The sequence below is a fragment of the Podarcis melisellensis genome (assembly GCF_964234715.1).
Source record: "Podarcis melisellensis genome assembly, chromosome: 3".
NCBI lineage: Eukaryota > Metazoa > Chordata > Lepidosauria > Squamata > Lacertidae > Podarcis > Podarcis melisellensis.
In genome coordinates, this window is record NC_138530.1 from 46,365,531 (window position 1) to 46,387,870 (window position 22,340).

The 22,340-nt window shown below is 45.0% G+C and overlaps 1 protein-coding gene across 1 annotated transcript in view; it reads left to right on the plus strand.

Annotated features, from left to right (window-relative positions):
* The first annotated feature begins 11,823 nt into the window (after positions 1 to 11,823).
* The window catches only part of TARBP1 (tRNA guanosine 2 -O-methyltransferase TARBP1), a 31,195-nt gene continuing 20,678 nt past the window's right edge, over positions 11,824 to 22,340 (plus strand). Inside the window, exons 1-10 of the mRNA XM_081906768.1 lie at positions 11,824 to 13,565; positions 15,721 to 15,818; positions 16,304 to 16,373; positions 17,119 to 17,267; positions 17,956 to 18,008; positions 19,396 to 19,493; positions 20,907 to 21,042; positions 21,126 to 21,222; positions 21,692 to 21,781; positions 21,976 to 22,111. Of these exons, the coding sequence (XP_081762894.1) occupies positions 12,428 to 13,565; positions 15,721 to 15,818; positions 16,304 to 16,373; positions 17,119 to 17,267; positions 17,956 to 18,008; positions 19,396 to 19,493; positions 20,907 to 21,042; positions 21,126 to 21,222; positions 21,692 to 21,781; positions 21,976 to 22,111 (2,065 nt within the window). The 5' untranslated portion in view covers positions 11,824 to 12,427. The remainder of the gene's footprint in view (positions 13,566 to 15,720; positions 15,819 to 16,303; positions 16,374 to 17,118; positions 17,268 to 17,955; positions 18,009 to 19,395; positions 19,494 to 20,906; positions 21,043 to 21,125; positions 21,223 to 21,691; positions 21,782 to 21,975; positions 22,112 to 22,340) is intronic.

Below are 22,340 nucleotides of genomic sequence, written 5' to 3' on the forward strand. Positions count from 1 at the left end.
AGGAGCCGGGAAGGGAGGGTGGAAAATGTCTGCTGGGGCACTTGCCAAGACTATCTAAATAAATAAATGGAGAAGCCTTGAGTCATACCAGTTCCTGTGGAATTCGAAGGCTGAGCGCTCCCAGCACTGGAATATGCATCACCCAGCATGTCTTTACATGTAACATGATGACTATCCATTCCTGACCTTTCCCCCAAATCATTGCACTTGGGAGAGCTACCAGGCTGCTGGGACTTGCATCCCCATTGTATAGGATATAAAGCAGCTGAGGAGGCTTTGCTCCTTGATCATGTGGGAAAGCTCTGAGTTGCATTTAATGTACATTTAATTTTCAAATATGCTTTATAAAGGTGACTGCTATGTGAAAAGATACCTCTTTGTATAGACATTATCTCCCTTTATTTGATTTATTTATGGATAAAATGAAAGTGTTTGTTAATAGAAACAACTCAAATACAGAATGAGTTTAGTTTTTTAAAAAATATATTGTCTTAACTCTTGGTTGGTTGGTTTAGCCTAGGCCAAAATTAAAGCAACAGCAATGCCATCCTGATGCCTTTTAAACTCTATTGGAGTCAATGGGTCTTACACCCAGGTAAATGGGTCTGGGATTGCAGCCTAAAGTTCCTTATATAAACTATGCAAAACCCCATGCTAAAGCCACTTCCGGCCTGCCCAGGAGGTGGGGTTGCGGGCTTCACGCCCACCCCACATGAGCGGGGGCTGGTCCCAGCCCCCGCGAGAGCAGGGGAATCCCGGCCGGGCCAGCCCCCCCCCCAGCCAGCCATTCACTGGCTGTTTGGGGGGGGCGTGGTTTGCCCTATTTAGAGCCGGCACGGAGGGGGCTCGCCCTCTTTTCGCCGGCTTGCCCTCACGTAGGGCTCATGCTTACAATTATAACCTTTCTGCCTCTCAGTATACCCCAGACTTTCACAGTATTCTACAGGATTCACAACCTCAGCCTTTGCCATAGAAGGGGGCTCCGAAACATCATCGGATGATGAGACGCAGGGGCAACAGGGAGTGTCAGCGGCTGCAGAACAGCACCAGTCTCCAATGATGGGCAAGGGAGAAAGAAGTCTAAGTAAGGAGAAGCATTCGACCAAGAAGAGCAAAAGAAGTAAGCCTTCTGATACCGAGGACGATTCAGAAGAGCTTCCTGCTGCCCACCACCTGCTGCGTTCTGAGCGACCAGAATTACTGGATGGAGCATATGGGTCCCTATGTGGAAAAAGGAAATTTGGAAAATTTGAAGCTAATCGAGTCCCTAACCACTTTGCTGGGAGTACAACACGGGTGTGTGCCAGGGGCCAAATTGTAAGTATGCGTATGAATGTGAGAAGTGCCTAGGTAACCACCTAGCGTCTTCATGTTTTAAAGGTAAACAGCCCTTTCCGGGCAGCAGGGGCGCATTTCCACCAGGGGTCTTGAAAAGCTCACAGACCCGCCAAAAAGAACAGCCTCAAACTGGTATGAATTTGGCCCTTGACTGTGATGTTCTCTTCTGTTAAGCTCTCACCTCTTAGAACCCTTCTCAATAAATACCCTAAAATAGAGGCAGCAAAGTACCCTGGGAAAGAGTTTCTCTTATGGCTTCAAGATCCTCGTTTCATTACTCCCTAACTTAGGGAACCCCCCCCCCCCAAAACCAGCTTGGGAAATGCCAGCTATTGCAAAATAGAAATTAAAAGAAATTTCTGGCTGGGAGGGTGGCCGGTCCCTTCAGGGAGCCACCTATAGCGGGTTTACTCATTTCACCTTTAGGCATGGTCCCCCCATAGACTCCAGGAGAGTATCCTATGATCCACAACCTACCCTACCCTAGAGGTGGCTCAGTCAATGATGCAATACCACAGAAGCCTTATTCTGTGAAATATGCCTCCTTTGATCAGGCTATAAAGCGTATGCGCAGGTTCAACAGGGGCGCGCTCTTGGCTAATTGCGACATCGAGTTGACTTTCCGTCTCCTGCCAATTCACCCTGTTGAGGGGGCTTATTCCATAGACAAATCTATGCCGATAGCGTGCTCAGTAGCTTGTGCACTTTGAGTCATTTAGTGCAATTCTGGACTGGGCTCTTCGCTTTAGAACTGGTTCTGAAGGGGTGACCCATTACCTCGATAACTCTTCTCCCCCATCATTAGTAATAGCCCTGATTGCGCTTCTACTTTAGAGGTTTTCACCTGAGGAGCTTGGTGTACCTTTGGTGGCGGACAAACGGAGGGTCCAGTTTTGACCATAACCTATTTTGGATATTGAATTGGTCACAATTGCACAGACATCCCACCTACCAAGGGAGAGGCTAGCAGCACTCAAAAATTAATCCTGCAACTTCTTCCCCTCAAGAAGGTCACCCTTGGCCAGCGTAAAGTCACGCTTCGGTCACCTCAACGTTGCATGCTGGGTAGTGTCCCCTGGCCACCCCTTTTGCGGGTGATTGGCTAAGCTGGACTGCGCGCTCCGCAACACTGAGTGCGCCTCTCTAATTGGTCAAGTCGGACCTGAAGGTTAGTGCATGGAAAAGTACAGTGGCATTTGCGGGCTGCAGAGTTCAGGAATCACCAGGTATGCTTCTGGGCCGACAATCAAACGGTTGGCAGTGTCCTGTCTAAACAATTTTCGCACTCTCCTAGGGTGGCAAATCTGTCCCAGACCTTTGTCCTTTTGTGCTTAGAATTAAACATTTATTTCTCTACCAAATTTACCCTGGGGTTATCAAGGGCATCATGGATGCACAGGTGCAGCAAATTGCCACAGCCATTCCGGGAGCATCTTTGGAGCCTTGGGAACGTGATGTCCTGAAGGGAGTATTAGCTTCAGGAGCCCCGCCCATGCTTAGATCTTATAAAAAGGCTTGGGTGGACGTTATGGAGTTTCAAGGCAAATTTATATAATAATAATTATAATAATAGTAAAAAACAAACAAGACAAACAAACAAACAACAACAAAAAACTAGGCTTGACACACCGCAAGGCAAATTTTTTTTAAAAAAATAATCCTAGGCTTGACACACCTCCTACCAAGGCTGAAGCTCTGCAATACTTGGTACATTGGAGGGTGTTGGGCCGTGCAGCAAAGACTCTTAAACATCCAGTAGGCGGCAATCTCCTTTTCTGTAAGGTTGTTTAATCCAGAGACCCTGGTGTGGCCTTCTTAGGGTGAGGGGCACTGTAGGGCTGGCGCAGGCTGCGGCCTCCTAAAAGTGATGGTAGAAGGCCCTTAACTTATGACATTCTATGCCAATTCTTAAATAAATAAATAAATAAAAGTAAAATAATAATATTAATAATAATAAATACATTAAAAAAAAAATTAAAAAAATAATTATTAAGAAGTATCTATTGGTCCGAGGACAAGGCCCAGTTATTTACAGCTGCATACTCCATTGCCTTTGGCGCTATGCGAAGTGGTTTGTAAGGGCCAACCAGATTCCGCTGCCCAAGGTAGTTTGAGAGACCTGACCTTGTTCAGATCCAATTTAGTCCTGCATGTCCAATGTTCCAAAACCGATCAGCAGTAAAGGACACTAAACAATTCAGGTACGTGAGACCAACCGTTTCAGGTCCATTCCTCAAACATTGGGATGGCTCCGGCCTGGCACGGCATCAGTCCATGCACGTTATGCGAGGGGCGATTGCTGCCTGCGGTTTACCCTCAGCGGTTTACCCACCACAGCGGTGCATTTGGGACTCTCATCTGAAAGGATGAAGGACTTGGGGGCAGTGGAAGTCTGATGCATTAAGGGAAGTCTGATGCATATAAAGGATATATTAGTAAGTCCTTGTGATTGTTCACAGTATACCTGACCTGGCTTTGTTACCTTCTTTTGCTTTCAGGTGACGTTGTGATGCATATTTGGAGTATAGGCCCTGCACCGGCCACTGGGATAGAAACTATGCCATTAACGGGGACCAAGGGTGCAGGGGCTATGAGGGCGCGCATCTGGATAATCGGGCACAGCATGGTGCATTGGGCCAGGGTCCGCGCCATCAATTCTGGTCTCGGGCCGCACCTTAGCTACATCAATATATCTTGGATCTCTCAAAGGGGAATGCGCTGGGCCGAAATGTTGCCCGCTATTAGGGCCAGAGTGACAGCGGAGGGCCCCCCAGATGTTTGGTTATCCAATTAGGCGAAAAGAGTTAGCTTATAGAAAGGCAGTCGACTTGATGTGGCACATCTTTAGTGATTTTGAGGAACTTAAGGCCTCTTACCCAAACGTCACTACTATTTTATTTGGGCCTCGTGGATGGAGAGGCAGGTTTGGAGAGATGGCAGGTGCCCGATAGCCATAAATGGGGCGGTGGTGCGTAGAGTGGCAGCCCTGGGTGGGAGTGTCATTGACCACCCGGGCATATGTGTGAGGCCCTCTACCGGTTTGATGGCGTGCATCTTTCGGATGCGGGAAATGATATTTGGCTGATGGCGTGCATCTCTCGTATGCTGGAAATGATATTTGGCTGATGGATGTGGCAAAGGGGATAAGGGCTTGGTTTCAGGCATGAGAGTATTGGCGGCGAGCGATTGCTCGTGTGGCGGTAGGCATTGGTAAGAAGGGGTTAAGAGGATGTGTGGGGGGGGAGGAACGCCATCACCTCCCCCCAGCGAGCGAAGGGTGGTCCGTTAAAGGACCCCGGGGGCGTGGCCCTGTCCGAAGCCTATGGAGGTGTGGGCCAAAGGCATGCCCCAGAGCGGTGACCCGGGGGAGCTCCTAGTCGACGTGCCTCGCGGGAGTCTCCCCCGATATAAGGTTAACCCTTCCCTGTGTCTCCAGCAAATGGGCTGGAGCCGGATAGTCGTTAGGACCAATGCCTATGCCAATGCCTCTCATTCCTGAATTCAATAAAGTTGTGGCCTAATTCGCCCAATTAACTTTAAATTTGGTGTCTCATGTCTTTATTTATCCTGGCGGGGGGGGCGGGAACTCGCCACGCAAAGCCACTTCCGGCCTGCCCAGGAGGTGGGGTTGCGGGCTTCATGCCCACCCCACATGAGTGGGGGCTGGTCCCAGCCCCCGCGAGAGCAGGGGAATCCCGGCCGGGCCAGCCCCCCCCCAGCCAGCCATTCACTGGCTGTTTGGGGGGGGCGTGGTTTGCCCTATTTAGAGCCGGCACGGAGGGGGCTCGCCCTCTTTTCGCCGGCTCGCCCTCACGTTTTCCCACCCTCCCTCCCTTTAAGTAGGCTTAGGTAGGTCTTTGACTTTGCTATGGACTTCGGTCTGTCGCCGCAAGGGGCATGGTAGGAATTTTTCCCAATTGGCAATTTCTGGCCTTTTGGTTTTTCGCCTACCTCGTAGCAACTCGTCACAACTTCTCGGCATTTGGCGGTAGGCATTGTAAGAAGGGGTTAAGAGGATGTGTGGGGGGGGGAGGAACGCCATCACCTCCCCCCAGCGAGCGAAGGGTGGTCCGTTAAAGGACCCCGGGGGGCGTGGCACTGTCCGAAGCCTATGGAGGTGTGGGCCAAAGGCACGCCCCAGAGCGGTGACCCGGGGGAGCTCCTAGTCGACGTGCCTCGCGGGAGTCTCCCCCGATATAAGGTTAACCCTTCCCCGTGTCTCCAGCAAATGGGCTGGAGCCGGATAGTCGTTAGGACCAATGCCTATGCCAATGCCTCTCATTCCTGAATTCAATAAAGTTGTGGCCTAATTCGCCCAATTAACTTTAAATTTGGTGTCTCGTGTCTTTATTTATCCTGGCGGGGGGCGGGAACTCGCCACGCAACTAGCAAAGGCTTAGCCAAGCTCTCCTGCCCGGCTCCTCTGGTCCTGCTCTTACCATAGAGCCTTCAATCTGTTCTTGCTATATCCTCTACTCTGAATTGAGCTATTTCATTACAAGATTGCTCCACTACCAGCTGTTCAGTTGCTCCCCCTCTATGGTTAATTTTCACAGCAAAATCTCAGTATCTGTGGTGCATTCAAATGTAAGAAGGATGTAGAACATGTGTTGTAAAGCACTCAGTTGTTAACAGCTTTCAATAGACTATGTTAAGCCCACAGGCATTCCTCAAATTCAATCCTTAACATTTCAGATTTGTTTCTATTATCAACTCCTGCACTCCCAACTTCCCCAAGTGGTGAGAAATTTCTGGGGCAGATGCATTACCTGAGTTTGGTTTCTTTCTGCTGAAAGAGCAATGGAGATTTATCCAAAACTCATGGTGAGGCAATAACTATTTTTTGTTGTTGTTTAGTCTTGTCCGACACTTCGTGAACCCATGGACCAGAGCACGCCAGGGACTTCTGTCTTCCACTGCCTCCCGCAGTTTGGTCAAACTCATGCTGGTAGCTTTGAGAACACCGTCCAACCATCTCGTCCTCTGTCATCCCCTTCTCCTTGTGCCCTCAACCTTCCCAACAAATTTCACAGAAAAGCAAGTGAGCGAATTCTCCAAAACCTGATTCAGACTGGTTCTTAAAGAAAACAAGGGTTTTGTAGCAGTGGGGAAGGGACCCTGACATACTGAAGTTGTGGAATCCACATTTAGTCACAGTCTTCAGACGGAATGTGGGAGAGCATAGAAGATCTGAACAGATACGGGGCTTTACAGGTTTCAGGTTGTTGCACCTAGGGCTTGCCCCTAGGACAAAAACTATAGTGATATTTGCTTTATTTACAAATATTTAAGTAGAAGCAAACAGCAAGTACTCCTATAAGATATTACCCCACATTAACTCCAGAGAGAGGTGCTGCACCCACAAGGCCAACGGACCACTTTTTTGCCAATCCTCTTTCAAACTGTGGAATTGCTGCTGTTTCCTAACTACTCAAGGTCATTCTCTTTTTCTTTCACACATACCTGCCCTTTCCCCTCAGAGAACAGGACAACCCTCAAGCTAAGTTCTGATGCTTCTCTCCCATTATCAGGAAACCCTCTCCTCACCCATTGCTGAACCATCAGCCAACCATCCAAGGCTATTAACCAGTAATCTACCTAACAAAGGGAATGGCTGGCCAAAGGGCCATAAAACCATTTAGTTTAAAGTGCCAGTCAGAAACCATGGAGAAACCTGGTCTGAACAAAGACCTTGGATTCTTATCTCATTATACATGACAAAGCCATTTTTCACCTTCTCACCCCTTGCTTTTTCCTGTAAGACCTATTGCAGTCGTTAAGAGTCATCAACAGGCTCATCACAGCTATCTGCCAATCACCCATTCCCACCACCCTTCTGAGTAATACCCCTCCCCACCTTCTCACTATATAGAAGGGTCTGGAAACTTCTGTTTCAGTGTATCGGAAGAAGTGTGCATGCACACGAAAGCTCATACCAAGAACTGACTTAGTTGGTCTTTAAGGTGCTACTGGAAGGAATTTTTTTAGTCAGAAAAATGTCATTGATGTCAGTCTTCCTTTCATCCAATAAACAATGATACAGTGAAAACATGACACAAAAAATCCATTGCTTAGGGGATGCATAGCAGGGCATGTGTGCGCCCCCTTAAGCATGCCTTGTTCTCTGTCTCACAGCTACCTCACTCTGCCAAACAGTAGCTGCAAGTGCTTTACCTCTGTAGGACCAGCTACACTTGCCAAAATGTAATTTTCTGCACATCTACAAAAGATGCTGGAGGCCATATTTCTCAGCATTTGGTCATCCCAGCAGGAGAATGTAATGGCTTCTTCTTCTTCTTTGGCGATCACTCTTAGCCAAGTAAGATTGTTTTCCATAAACACGGTTTTAACAATGAGTCCGTAAGTGACTGTGTAGGCCAATTCTGGATCCACACATCCTTCCACAATGGCGGGCACTGTTTGGCCATACCTCTAACAGTGACGAAACTCATCCGTAAAGAGTGCTATCTATCCAGGCTATCTAAAGCACTGTCAACAGCAAGTTTTTCTGTGGGACTTTGCTACCCCAATGCACTTAACAGTCTACAGTTAATACTAGCATTTTAGTAATAGCTTAGTAAATGGGGTAGCGTGCTCTTAAATATGTGGGTCAAGAAAAAGTAGAACTTGTACACAGAATTTAAAAATAGACAGTAAATGCATTTACTAGTGGAGTGAGCATTCCTTAAAAAAGCAACTGCCACTCTTGGATCCTGGGCTTTTTCTGAACCTGGTGCCTTTGAGGGTGGGGCGCCACAGGCCCTGGAACCAAATGTGATCACCACTCTCAGGCCTCTCTGCCTGGTCCTTGGGACTCTTCTCAAACCACACCTCCTCTTCAACCCTCTCCATTTTTGCCTTAGCTCACCACTGCTAGTAGTGCTCAGTCTGAAAAAGGTTCCCCACCCCTATTCTGAGTTAAAATGCAAGAAGGAAGAAAGAAGGCTCAAAGAAAGCCTTTTTATAGCATCCATCAAGAGCCTGCCTCTGATGCTCAATTAAGGAGACTCTAAGTGATATTGGAGTGAGTCAGGAGTTTTCAAAGCAATTGGCAAAGATCAGCTGGGCCCAGGCTGCTGTGTATATGAGCCAACTGGGAGGATTAGCCACTTATTAAAGGGAAAGTCCTGCATTAGGATCTGTTTTCTAATGCTTTTGCATTTGTTAGCAGGTGGGGGGTTCTTTTCTTTTGTAGGCCATCATCCCCAACCAAACAAATGAGACACTTGTATGTTTACCCTGGGGGGAAAAAACTTTCAAAGGGATCACAGGAAGTGCAAGGAACTCTTTGAAGTTTGGTGTTTGAAGCACAAGCCAAACTAATGTGATATTGACACAAAAATCCTTACTCATTCATCCATTTGTTTTGATTCCTGCCATCAGAAGGTTTTCAGGGTAGCTTTCAGAAAAATAACAACATATAATTTACTCTAGGGCTGTTTCTACACCCACTGGCATATAGCATTGCTTTGTGGGTAGCATATCCCCATCCCTTGTTTTTGTTTTTGTTTTGTGGTCACTTTAATGGCAATGACTTCTTCCTCTCTCTCTCTCTCTTTCTCTCATCCATGGATTACATTTTTGTTTGCTGCTACTGCTGTCCAAGCTCTCCTCCTGGTGGCTAGCACTTAGGTGTGTCCTGCATTAAAGTACAAAGATCAGGAATGCCACCCCTTGCTCCTGCCCCCAGATGGCCCTGATGGTTAGGCCCTAGTTGTACTGTGTTTTGCTTTATTGAGTCAAGATGTGAAGTAGCATGCTTATTTGATACCTTTCTAAAAATAGGCAACTTTTTTAAAAAAAGATGGGAGTTGCATGTGCTTGTGAAATGCAGAAAATGCATAGGGAGAGCATTTCTAAAAAGAAATGGTTTGTATAGAAAAGCTACAGTCCACAGGTTGTTCATAAGCAGATGTCTGAAAAGTATGTTTTTATCTTTGTAACTTCCATAAAAGAAGGCATTTCAGTATTAGCTATTTTCCACACAGTACAGTGGTACCTCGGGTTAAGTACTTAATTCGTTCTGGAGGTCCGTTCTTAACCTGAAACTGTTCTTAACCTGAAGCACCACTTTAGCTAATGGGGCCTCCTGCTGCCGTGCCGCTACATGATTTCTGTTCTCATCCTGAAGCAAAGTTCTTAATCTGAGGTAATATTTCTGAGTTAGCGGAGTCTGTAACCTGAAGTGTCTGTAACCTGAGGTACCACTGCAGGGACGCGGACTTATAAAAAATATTGGGGGGGCCCGGGAAAGCTCATGAATAATAAATAAGCTCATGAATATGCAAATAAAGTGGCGCCGCCTCCTCGTGAGCGAATAGGGGAGAGCGTGCTGCGCCTATTAATCAGCTCCAAAGGAAATTGGGTGGAGCTTTTGCTCGGGAGGGAGGGCAGGAGGCATGCAGCCCGCCCCTCCCTGTGCATTTTGGGCTGGGGGAGGGGCGGCGATGGCGCTCTGCTGGAGAGGCGCCGGAGATTATTGGGGGGGCGGAGCCCCCCCAAACGAATTTTTGAGGGGGCTCGGGCCCCCTCAAGCCCCATGGAGTCGGCGCCTATGTACCACTGTATAACAAGGCTTGTGCTGACTCAGTTCAATGAGCCAATGAGAACATGTGGGATCTAAAGAGTAAGTTCCTAAGGGTAGAATTCCACTCCCAGTTGTTCCATTTGTGAAAGCATTGCAGCTTCCCCCCACTCTTCTGCCCCCTTCGCACTGTTCTGGGGGCTCTCCTGACCAATACCAGAGACAATTCTATTGTCTAAAGAGAGACGAGGGGGTAAAACCCTCTTGCACAAGTGGAAGTCCTTGTATTCAGGTTCTGTTGAATGTTCATGAATGTTCATGTTCTGCTGACATGGCTAGTTAGGTAAATCCTGCTCCAAATGTTTAATAAAACACCCCTCAAAAACTAAATCAATGTTGAATAGCCTTTGTCTAAATTTTGTCTCCATTTTGCTACATGTTCATGGCACAAAAATCTTGGTCCTGGACCAGTTTTATGAGGCTCTTTAAAAAGGTTGATACAGATCAAAATTATCTCTTTTTTATTTTAAGGATTATAAATTTCTGAAAGGCTATTAAACTTTTATTTCCATTCACCTGTTCTTTTACAGGGTGTGTGTGTGTGTGTGTCTGTGTGTGTGTGTGTGTGTGTGTGTGTGTGTGTGTGCAAAATAGTAGGAAGTCTTGACGATAGCACCATCTGGTGTTCTGAGAGAAACACAGCAAGTTGTTTCTAACGCAGTCATGGGGTTGTAACGAATTCCAAAGAACAGACTTCAAAGATAAAAAGAATAGCAGAGAACAAAATGGGACAGATGCCATGCTCTTGAATTTCTCATTGAGAGGCTACTGATTGCTATGAGAGTCACATGCTCATTTAAAAGCTTGTTATGGTAAAATGCCTTCTCCATGTTGAAGGATAAGAACGGTTCATCTAACAAGGTCATATAACACAAATCCTATGTGTATGTCTTTTCATGAGAAAATATATTTGTGTTGGCCCCTAAATGCCATTTGGTATCAAGTTCCTTTTGTGCTGTATTAATTCAATTTTAATCACTCCACTTCATATAAATAAGGTTATCTCTGGGGCGATTTATTCTAGTCACTATGTCAGTTTGCCATATCAGCATTTATAGTAATGTTGCTATCATGAGAGACACAGAGAAAGTGAAATCATATCTTTTACTGTAAATTACTATGTTACAAAAATCTGAGTGCACACCTTCTTTATGCACAGGGATTCAGACACAAAACAAAAATAAAATACACATTCCGTATCAAGGCCAACGTACCCTGTTGCTTGTGTCTTTCAGTGCAGCAGGTGAAAACAATTACCTTGCTCCAGCATGAATAATCCAGCACAGCCTTTCACTAGTTGCACATACAGACATATATTTGGGTGCAAATGAACTAGTATGATCCAGTTCATGAGTTGCTCTGCTCCTCTAAGGGTGGGAAGAACCTCACAAGGATGCTGTGGACAATTCTTATAGCAATTAGGTTCTTCCCACTGATATCCCCTTAGACCCACTTGTGTGAACATTTTGATTTAGCCAGAACACCGAGTGCAACCCTACCCTCAAAATTACAGCACAGAATCAGAGAATTGTAATGATGGAAGGGACCATGAGGATCATCTAATCCAATTCCTGCCATGCAGGAATTTTCTTTCTTTTGTCCAACGTGGGGCTTGAACTCACAACCCTGAGATTAAGAGCCTCGTGCTCTGTGTTTTGGACAGGAATGGACAACAGTCATGTGTCTGTTTATGCTAGGATTTTGCTTAGTTATGCAGTGCAAGTTTTTGAAAAGGGCCTAGAACACTACTGGGTCTACTGTCACTTCAAGGTAAATTTTGTGGAGCACAAATTCTGACATAAACGTTCTGCTTGAGCAGAGCAGAGGCCGTTCTAGTTTAGCATCCTCTTTCCCAAGGTGGTCCATATGATAGGGATGGCTGTAGGCAGGGTTGGACTAGATGACCCTCAAGATCCCTTCCAACTCTACAACTCTGTGATTCTATGCCTCCAGGAAGCACACAAACACGAAGAGGGCAAAAGCCGTCTCTTGCTGCTGCTGTCATTCCCCAGCAACTGGTCTTGTTTCAGCATTAAAGGATCAATGGCTCTGGCAGGTGGAGCCTACTGATTAATTCAAAGCTGTCACTGGCTGGCAACCACCAGACTTACAATCACAACTTTGGAAAACGTTTTCCTCTAGGACTCTGTAGTTTGGGGAAGAGTGGGGTACAGAGGGGAAGTATTTGTTATGTGTGTGTTATATCTTTGTGCTATTTTTGAAAATCAATGAAAACAACTTTTTTAAAAACTGTCACTAGTTGTAGTGCACAAACCCTATACTTTGGTGCAGCTCTTTTGCATGTGCAAGGATACTCCAGATAAGTGATTTGAAGACTGGCCTGCGAAACCCACATGACATACACGCAGCCTTCCCAGGCAAGCTGTCCTTTAGTTTACACCCCGCAGCTTTAACGTTCAAAACTTTGACCCAATCCTGGTCGCTAGCGGTTCCATTAGAAACCCATTCATTACCCCGCACGGTGACGGGGTGGCGAGACGACAAATGCGGGCAGGGGGAAGCTGTGTAGTTTCGCCTGCTGAATTTCTGCCTGTCAGGGGTACCGAAAAGGCAACCCGTGCGAAAGGTGCAGCATCGACTGCAAGGCAGGCCTATCATCAAGCTAGCCCTCGCTTTCCCCGCAGCCACCTTAAACGCAAGGGCTGCTGGGAGCAGAAAGCGCGAGGAGAGGCGTCGGACAGGCCTGCTAGGCCGCGCGCGCTCCCCGCCATGGACGCGGTCCTAGCCGACACGCTGCTCTCGCAATGCCCGGACTGGGGCGCGCTGCTGCGGGCCGTGTGCGGCGGTGGCGCCGAAGGCGGGCCGCTCTCCGTCGAGCAAGCGGAGACGCTGCGCTTCCTTCTCGAGCGGGTGGCGGCGGCGGCGGCGGGCGGGCGGAGCGGCGAGCGGGACGCGGCGGCTCGGCGCGTGGCCTGGGAGGCGGCGCTGGGCCGCTGCCTGCCGGTGCTGCTCGGCGGCGCCTCCTCGCCGGGGGAGTCCCCGGAGGAGCGGCTGCGCCTGGCCAGAGCCGCGTGCGGGGCGCTGCGCTGCTGCGCCTCGCTTGGCGGAGCCCCTTTGGCGGAGCGGCTGGCGCGGGAGTCGCTGGAGGCCCTGGAAGGCAGCGCGGGGAGCGGGCGGTTGCAGGTGGAAGCGGCAGTCGAGGTCCTGGCCGCCGTGGCCCCTTGGCTGGAGGAGCCGGCGCTGCTCGGGCGAGCCGTGGCGGCGGCCCTGAAGCTGCTGAGGGGAGATGGAGAGGACGACGAGGAGGAGAAAGCCTTGCTGGCGGCCGGGAGGCTGCTGCCGGCGCTGGGGCGGAATAGCGCCGCACTGGGGCTCGTGTGGGAAGGGCTGATGGTGCTGCCGCCGCCGCCGCCGCCCAAGGGTGCCCCGCAGCGGGTGAGCCGGACCCTGCTGGTCTTGAGCGCCCTCTCAGACGCGCTGTTTCCCGCGAGCGCGCAGGTGGAGGCGGCTGCTCAGCTACTCGACGCCAGGGAGTGCAGCAGTTTCTGGGAAGTGGTGCAAAAGGGGCTGACGGAGAGCGATGCCCTGTGCAGGAAAAGAGCCCGTTATTTGCTGAAGCGAGCAGTGGATGTCTCTGATAAACTACGCCTGGAGTGCAGGTGCAACCGGCACAGTGGAAATGGTACAGCCCTGGTGATGTAGCACCCTTGCTTAACTTGCTTCCACAAATGCCATGCCACACACACACACACAACAATTTCTTTTCTCTTCAGCATGTGGTAGGTTGTGGAGAAAAGCCTTGCCTTGGTCAGCTCTGTGACCCGTGGCAGGCTGGACATGTGTATTATTCACCACGTATAATATCCGACCTACGGCTTGGCTCCACAGAGCTTTCTAAATATGGGTTAGTGTTGACTTTGAATTTTACATATGGTAGAGGATAGCCATGACCAGCAAGCCATAGGCTGCAAGTGAAAGACAGGCCTTTTCTCCATGACTCCCACACTCAGAAATGAATTCCATTACCAGTTATCTTGTCTGCATCTGTACAAGATTAGAATCAGTGCATAACGTTTGTGTGCTTTAGCTGGAATGCAATAAAAGAACAGGTCTCCTTCAAGCGTTTGTCAAAGAGAGAACGTGGGCACATGTACACACGTCTTGCCACAATGCTGTATCTTGTAAAAATGTCCCTTGTATGCCACTGCTAAGGCACAAGAAGTGACATCTTCACTTGTGCTTTAGTTTTAAGTAGCCCCAGATTGTTGTGTCATACTTAAAAGGTGCAGCCCCCAAACCTCTTGAATGGCCCATTGGTGAGATGCTCTTAGTAGCGTTAAATTTAAGAGACTGGTAGAAAGTGAGCAAGTCTCTTTGGTTCTGCTTTAGCGAAAACAGGAGTTTGTCTATCATAGCAAATGTGGATAGTAAAACCACAGCGGTGCGCCTCTAAAGGTGTCTATAAACTTAGTTAGATGAGCAAACAAAATGGGAGGACCTTCACTATGGAATTACAGTGTTCTAGAGCCACACAGGAAGCTAGCTGCCTTTTTCTGAATCATACCATCAGTCCATCTAGTTCAGTATTGCCTACAGCAGGGGTCAGTAAACATTTTCAGCAGGGGGCTGGTCCACTGTCCCTCAGACCTTGTGGGGGGCCAGACTATATTTTGGGAAAAAATAATGAACTAATTCCTATGCCCCACAAATAACCCAGAGATGCATTTCAATAAAAGCACACATTCTATTCATGTAAAAACACCAGGCAGGCCCCACAAATAACCCAGAGGTGCATTTTAAATAAAAAGACACATTCTATTCATGTAAAAAACACGCTGATTCCCGGACCGTCTGCAGGCTGGATTTAGAAGGCGATTGGGCCGGATCGGGCCTTAGTTTGCCTACCCATGGTCTACAGTGACTGGCAGCAGCTCAGGTTTTCAGTCAAGGGTCTCCCCCAGCCCTACCTGGAAATACAAGGGAAAGAACGCTCAGATCTTCTGCATGCAAAGCAGACACGCTATCACTGAGCTACAGCTCTATCCCCAACCACCATTTTTTGTCAATGGTCTATTCTTGCAGATACTGCTTAGGGAGATAACAACCTTTTAAAAAGGTTTTGACTGTGAAGGAGGATGGGCGAAACAGTAACCAAAGTGAAGGCCATTGCTTAATTGTTCATGCAATACCTCATTAAGTATGAATTTACCTTTTCACTGAGAATGGAAGAGAAATGCCAATGAAAGCATAACCCAAGGTTATAACGAAATAAACATTAAGGATAGAAGAAAGACACTTAAAAATCTGGTGGCACAATCCTCCTATCACAGTCTTTCCTGGCAACAATGTTGTTCCACACCTCAGATATACTTATGGGGAGGAGCCTTTTTCAAAACGAAAACTCATGGGATGTGGTGTACTTGTGAGATACATGAGTGGCCAGTTTGATGGCAAGTGGTGGAGCTGCTGGATGGTAAGATCTGAGTTGCAATAGAATCACATCTGCATTGCACTCCCTGTTATATTATGCTTGACACAGTGATAGTGCGCCAAGATAGGAGGAGGCTTCCATGGAAATAGGTTGCATTCCCCTCTGCATGGGAAGGAAAGGGTCATGCTCTTGACCTACATTAATACTTTTTGCTTTCCATGCAAAGTTTTGTCCACTAATACTGAACAATTACAGCCTGTGCTTTCAGTGCTTACTGTTCTTACAGGCTTGATATAATAGCCTTTTCATGCTAGTGACATTAAACTGGATGTAGTATCATTCATATGTTCCCTTTGAGTAGAGGGAAGAGAAGAAATGCCTCTAATATGCTTGTATTGTATTGCAGAACCATGTCTGTTCTGGTGGTGTGCAGAAAAAAATGATCAACTTATTCAGTTTTGGGAAAATTACATCTTAATTATGGAGACTTTGGAAGGAAATCAGGTAAATATGTAACATTTTTACAAAGTGCTGCTGAGAGTCGCTGTTCTTCATTGTTGCTATGAATTCGCAAAATAACAGGGTTGTTCTATACAGTGAACAAATGCTGAACGCTGAAGTCAGGAAGTATAAGACTATTTTTTTCTTAAACAAAAATCTTCCATGCATTTTGAATGTATCAATTTCCCTTTGCATGTTTATGGGGAAACGAGTTAAAAAATGAAAACGACACCTCAGTCTTAAGTTATACTCTTCCAAGTTCCACTGAAGTCGATCACAGCATCAGAATTATGTATAGATTTGCTGTTCACAAGGGGCTGAATCTTGCTTACACTGAGACACTGCGTTATAATTTCTATTATTGTAAAGTCGCTATGTTATATAATTTCATGCCTGAGGTCAATATCTAGCTCTTAACTGTAGTTATGATACTTTTCAGTTACAGAGTAAATCAAATTAATGTAATAATGTCTGTTTTTCAATTTTAGATACATGTTATAAAGCCAGTATTGCCAAAGCTAAATAGTTTATATGAACATGCAGTATCAGAGCAAAATGGTAAGGCTATTTTTTTTAAAGAAAAGTGCCAATAACTTTGACAGGAATCAAAGGATTGGTTTATATGTTGCAAAAATTCCTGGCACTTGGTTGCTCAACAGCCTAAATAATGCCTTTTTCATCTCATAGGCTGTAACATTGATAATTTCTAAATGGACGCAGTTTAAAGGCCAGTTTAATACAATATCAGTTTAGAAATTCAGTACAGAACAATGGGACATCAGAATTGCACCCCACATTAAACATTCAACATAATGTGTGTGGCCTGAGAGTAGTCTTTCTGCAATTCCTTCCCATAAAAACCATGGTGGAAGAAAAAAACCACAATGGAGGGAGGGTTGCAAGCTAATATTTTCATACTCACATATTACATTGTTCATGGGATAAGAGGTGTGTGAGATACCCTGCCACATTTACATAATGTAGAAAAAAAATTGGCAGTTAATTGCATGAATTATCCCTCAGTTGTATAGGGCATATTAGGACAAAAGTCAATATGAAAGTTGAGAGACATGGAGATAACGGGCCTTCCCAGCCAGATTCAGGTGGATGTGCTACACAATGAAATGACAGTTTCTTAAAACTCTTTTTAAAATGTGATTAGATGTAAATATATTGTGAAAACCTATAAAGGTACATATGAATAATATGCGTCCCTCCCTTCCTCCTTCCTGCATACAGATAAAATATATGTCGAGATTACTGTCATTGTGTACCCTTGTAAAAATTCTGTTTTTTGCAACAGATAGTTGGGTGTTTCATCCATCATGGCATATGTGCATCTACAAAAGAATGTTTAAGAGTGAAAACAAAACATTGACAAAGGAAGGTGTAATTCACTTTCTTGACATCTGGCAAATGAAACATATCCCTATGTCACCAGGATTTTCAGAGGTAACGTTTTCTTCCCTTTCTCCTCCTAAGATTTCCTGTATTGTACCTCTTGAGGTTTGCTCCTTTGTCTATATTATCCGGGGGGTGGGGGGATGTTAAAAGCTTGCTGCTCTTGAAGGGAACCTAAGAAAAACATAATTCTCTTTGTAAGCACACCAGCTTGTCCAACAGTGTCTAGGGTACACACTGCCTGGTTTGCTCTGATTATAAGGGCAGAGAGCAACAATTGTGTCCATTACCCTAGTAAAGTTCATTTTTTTGAGATGCGGGAAAAGTGGTAGTGAGTAGCATCCTTCTAGCCATAGCATTTTTGGTGATAAATTGTAATGGTAACAGATCTGCACTTTTTATTTTATTTTTAGGGGAATAGCCTCATTACATAATACAGTTCAGGAAATACTTTTGTTTCTTTTACTCCCTGCTGTCAGGTATATAAATCTTTTGGAATATTATTTTCTTTAGCATGTATATAAGGCTGATTTTTTACCCATTTTGTATATTGAATGTGTTGTAAAGCCAGATCCACTGGTTTTCTGTAGCAAAAATAAATTTTACAGTTTCATACTGACTTTTCTACTAATACAGGTCTGATTAAACATCCATACATGTTTTGCAGGACAAATACCATTTTTGTCTGTGTTACAGCTTTTAATACAAGCACGCTTTCTTTCTTTCTTTCTTTCTTTAGTTTACTATTGGTCCTTTAATGGATGCTCTTTCGGAAAGTTCTCTCTATAGCAGGTAATAAATTATTCATCGACAACTTGTTGAATTTCTATAGATACTAAACCAGATTTTTAAATGCCACCTACATAGGGCTGAATATTTGCAGGTATTTATGAATTTTCCTCCATTGAGGACAGGGATTGAAAAAAAATCCCACCAGGTTCCATTGCCTTAGAATTATGTAAATATATAGCGCACCCACATTTACAGTACTGCAGGCAGTTCTAAGTGTCCTATCCCACAAAAGATGAGAGAGAACTGGAGCAAGTACAGAAAACATTTCTCTCAGATTTCTAGATTTTTAGTGTTAAATGATGAGGATTATAATTATAAAAAAAACTTCCTAGGTGTGTTAGGAGGATGTTCTTTTGTTGGGGTGGAAGCTTTTCTAAGTAGAGCAATTCTAAGTTCTGGAGTGGAAGTGGGAATCTGGGGCGAAGCACTGCCACATCCAGAGGCTTGATTTGACCAGGGCTTCAGCATTTTTCTGCCTTTTTATTTCTGTATTCCTTACCCTTAAATTGTCCCACCCACTGAAACCAATGGGAATGGAAATTAACTACACCAGCTTAAGGCTAGGGTAGTTATGGGGTCTAATCTACAGGGGGTACAGGGGACTCTGACACATTCCAACCTATTCCATTTTGGCCCTTGCTATGGCAGGACACAGGTGGTGCTGTGGGTTAAACCACAGAGCCTAGGACTTGCCGATAAGAACGTCGGCGGTTCGAATCCCCACGCGATGGGGTGTGCTCCCATTGTTCGGTCCCTGCTCCTGCCCACCTAGCAGTTCGAAAGCACGTCAAAGTTCAAGTAGATAAATAGGTACTGCTCAGGCGGGAAGGTAAACGGCATTTCCGTGCGCTGCTTTGGTCCGCCAGAAGCGGCTTAGTCATGCTGACCACATGACCCGGAAGCTGTACGCTGGCTCCCTCAGCCAATAAAGCGAGATGAGCGCCGCAACCCCAGAGGAGGCCACGACTGGACCTAATGGTCAGGGGTCCCTTTACCTTTTATGGCAGTAGCAGGTGGTGGTGCTCATACACTTACACAGCTTTCTGTGGATGTACTGGGAGGTTTCTGGGATGGATGTATCTTCCTTTGACAGGGGTTAGAACAGGGGTTGACAGCTCTGTTAATCAGTGGTTTTCTAGCTCAGAATATTTTTGCTTGAGAGAGACTAGCTTGGTTCCGACATATTGGTCTTATATTAAAGGTGACCTGCCTTTTTAACAAAATGAAAACTTCTGTCAATTAACCTGTAAGTTATTTTTTACTTCAGTGTAACAAATATATGTATAGAGGTTCTAGTAGTATGTAAACTGTATTTGTTTAGTTGATAAAGTTGACAGTTTTGTCTTTGAATTTCTTCCACCATATTTCTCTGTTTTTAATTTAACAGGTTATCAGGTCAGATTATCGGAACCTGTCCTCCTTTAGGAACGAAATTGCAAATGTTCTTGGCTACCTTTTTTACAAGCCTCCCTGAGAAAGAAAAAAGTATGTTTATTTAAAATATTTTGATTTGGAATTACATAGAAGTCACCTGTCTGCTTCATTCATGCCAAGCGGCCAAAGTAGGGAGGTGGTTGGAAAGAGAGGAAGTGGCTGTGTATGCCCAGCATATAACGCCATCTCACTTAGACTTCCACCCTGCTTATGCCACGAGTCTAGCACAGTTGAATGCCAAAAGTGCCTAGCCTTCATTCTCATAGCTTTGTTTACATGCATTCCCCTTGAGTATGGGTGAAAAGTCTGGAGAAGCTGGCAACTGCTGTGCAAGGGCACAGAGCTACCTCTGTTCTTGAATTGCTTCTTTCCTTCCATTATTCCTAACCTGACTGGAGATAGGAGGTCCTGAAGGGACCTTTACTTTTTCTCATTTATTATGTTGTCATCCCATTGTCCAAAATATAGGGTGCCGTGTGTCTCTTCCCAGGCCTCATCTTAAGCTCCTAACAAGCCCATGAGAAACATTAGGCTGAGAGAGAATGATTGGCTCTGGGTCACCCAATGAGCTTCATACCTGAAATAGGATCCTTGATACTAGTCATACACTCTAAGCACTTCCCTACATTGACTTTCCTTTAGTTATGCTTTCCGTGGTGGTTGGGGTCAGAATCTGAGGGAGATGGTGAAAGCGTGTACACTCAGGAATCATTCACAGTGCATAGCAGGTTTGTGGTGTTCTTCTGCCCATGTAAGTCAGCATGTGTACAGTGTCATAATGCTGCTCTGTCTTGCACCTGCTATGTGACATACCAGACAGCAACAATTTTGTGTGAGGCTTGCATTCCTGGCCCCTGTGCATGTTGGGGGAGCCTGTGCTGCCCTGTTTCACTCTGTCCCCATTCCGCCCTTCTTCTGGGTCCAAAAGGACCTGCACGTTGGCGGTCATGCAGCAATTGGACATGTGCAAAACGGTTACCGCCTGTACTACCATGTTTTTCTCTGCTGTCACGTACATCTGAGCCCTCAGTCAAATAAGCTGTTGAGGCTGGAATTAATGAAGAGATCATTTGGATTTTGGGAATGTAATCCATTTTTTCCACTTGGAAAAATGGCATTCTACTGCTGGGCTTACTTTTGGGGTTAGCATTGTTTTATGTTAGAATTTTAAAGTGTTAAAATTGAGATGTGGAAAATATGGAAACAATGAGGAGAGGCAGGACTGAGATGTGGAGATATGCATCCGAGGTCCAGACAGTGGGGAGCTCTGAAAAAATAATAATTATAATTTGGATTATAATTTGGTCTTTTTATTTTAGTTTTTTTAGTTTTAACTAGATTATGATTGGATATATTAATTGGATGATTTTTATTGGGAAATTAATTGAAATGATTTTTTTTAAAAAAGCATTGTTTTATGTTAGATGATTTAACAAAAATCTTGTTTTTCTTCTTTTTTTAAAGGTAGTTTTTTGTTAAAGTTTATACAGAAGATGAGCAATAGGCACTGGTGTGCTGTTCCAATTTTGTTTCTGTCCATGGCACTGGCAAATATTCCAGCATATAGAGTACTAGATACTGAAGGACTCCTAGCTCTGAGGTACCATTTTGAGTGTTGTTCGTGTGACTAGTCCTCAGTTCATTGTTTTAACTTTTCAAAGCATGTATCTTATCCGTTTGCAGAGATGTCCTGCAGTGCACCATGATCACCCATCAGATTCTCCTACGGGGAGCTGCTCAGTGCTATCTTCTTAAAGCAGCTATACTCTTGACAGATGTAGTAAGTGTTCCTATTCTGAAATATAGTTGCACTGGGAAAGACATCAAATATAGCTGAGTGCTTTTATAAAGCTTTAGTGGATAAGGTTTGCTATTTCTTTGGATTAAAAGATACAGAATTTTAGAATCACTTGATTACCATTCTTAAATCTCAGGTGAAATGTTTTCCTCCTTTGCTTCATTTTTCTAGATGCCAAGTTTTCAGAAAACAAAGGCTTGGGCATTCTTAAACACAGCATTGTGGCATTAAAATACATGACTACCCTAAGTACTGTGTTAGACTTGCGATGACATATTTGCATATTGCACCTTGCGCTTCGTTCTGTTGCATTGTGGTACTTTGCTATTAAGCTTCAAGGAGTTTGGAGTAGGGAGGGATGTGTAACATTGCAAAATGATTAACACAGCTCTGAACCTAAATATTGTTTTTCTTGGTTTCAAATGAATGTTACTTACATTTCTTTCCTTAGGAGAAAGTGTCCCTTTCAGATATTGCAAACTTCATTGTATCTCTGAAACCAGAGGAGTCATTAGGCAGAGGGACTGTCTTGTGGACAATGGTGAGAGAAGTGAAAGCAAACTATTGTGAAATTGGTTAGTCATTATGGCATTTTAGATGTGTATTATTATGATTACGATTAAGCCTTTTGTGTTTCTATGCTATAAACTGCCCTGTAATCTTTAAATACAGGGCAGTATAGAAATTTAATAAATAAAACAAAAATAAATAAAAAATTCATTTTGTTTTTCTTAGCTTTGTAATTGGTTGCATGCAAATGACAAGCACTTTCGAAAGCCTTTAAAGTGCAATGTGCCTCAAGACAAAACTGCATTAAGTGTTTATGCACAATCCCTTGTGGAGGATTATCTGAAAACACCTATAGCCAATTGTAAGTAGTTTTACAAATATTATATATAATACTGTTTATGTAAGCAATGAGCACATTTGTTAAATAGTTCTGTTCCTAAGGATTAAGCATTATTTAGCTCTGCATAAAAGTGTTTGGAACACTTGCTGGTTCATACATGAAGTTGTTTTGAAGGTGGTGCTTTGTGAGGAGGGGTAGAAGATCAGAGGTAGATTGCAATGTAATAGATTTCTGCACACCTTACCAGAAC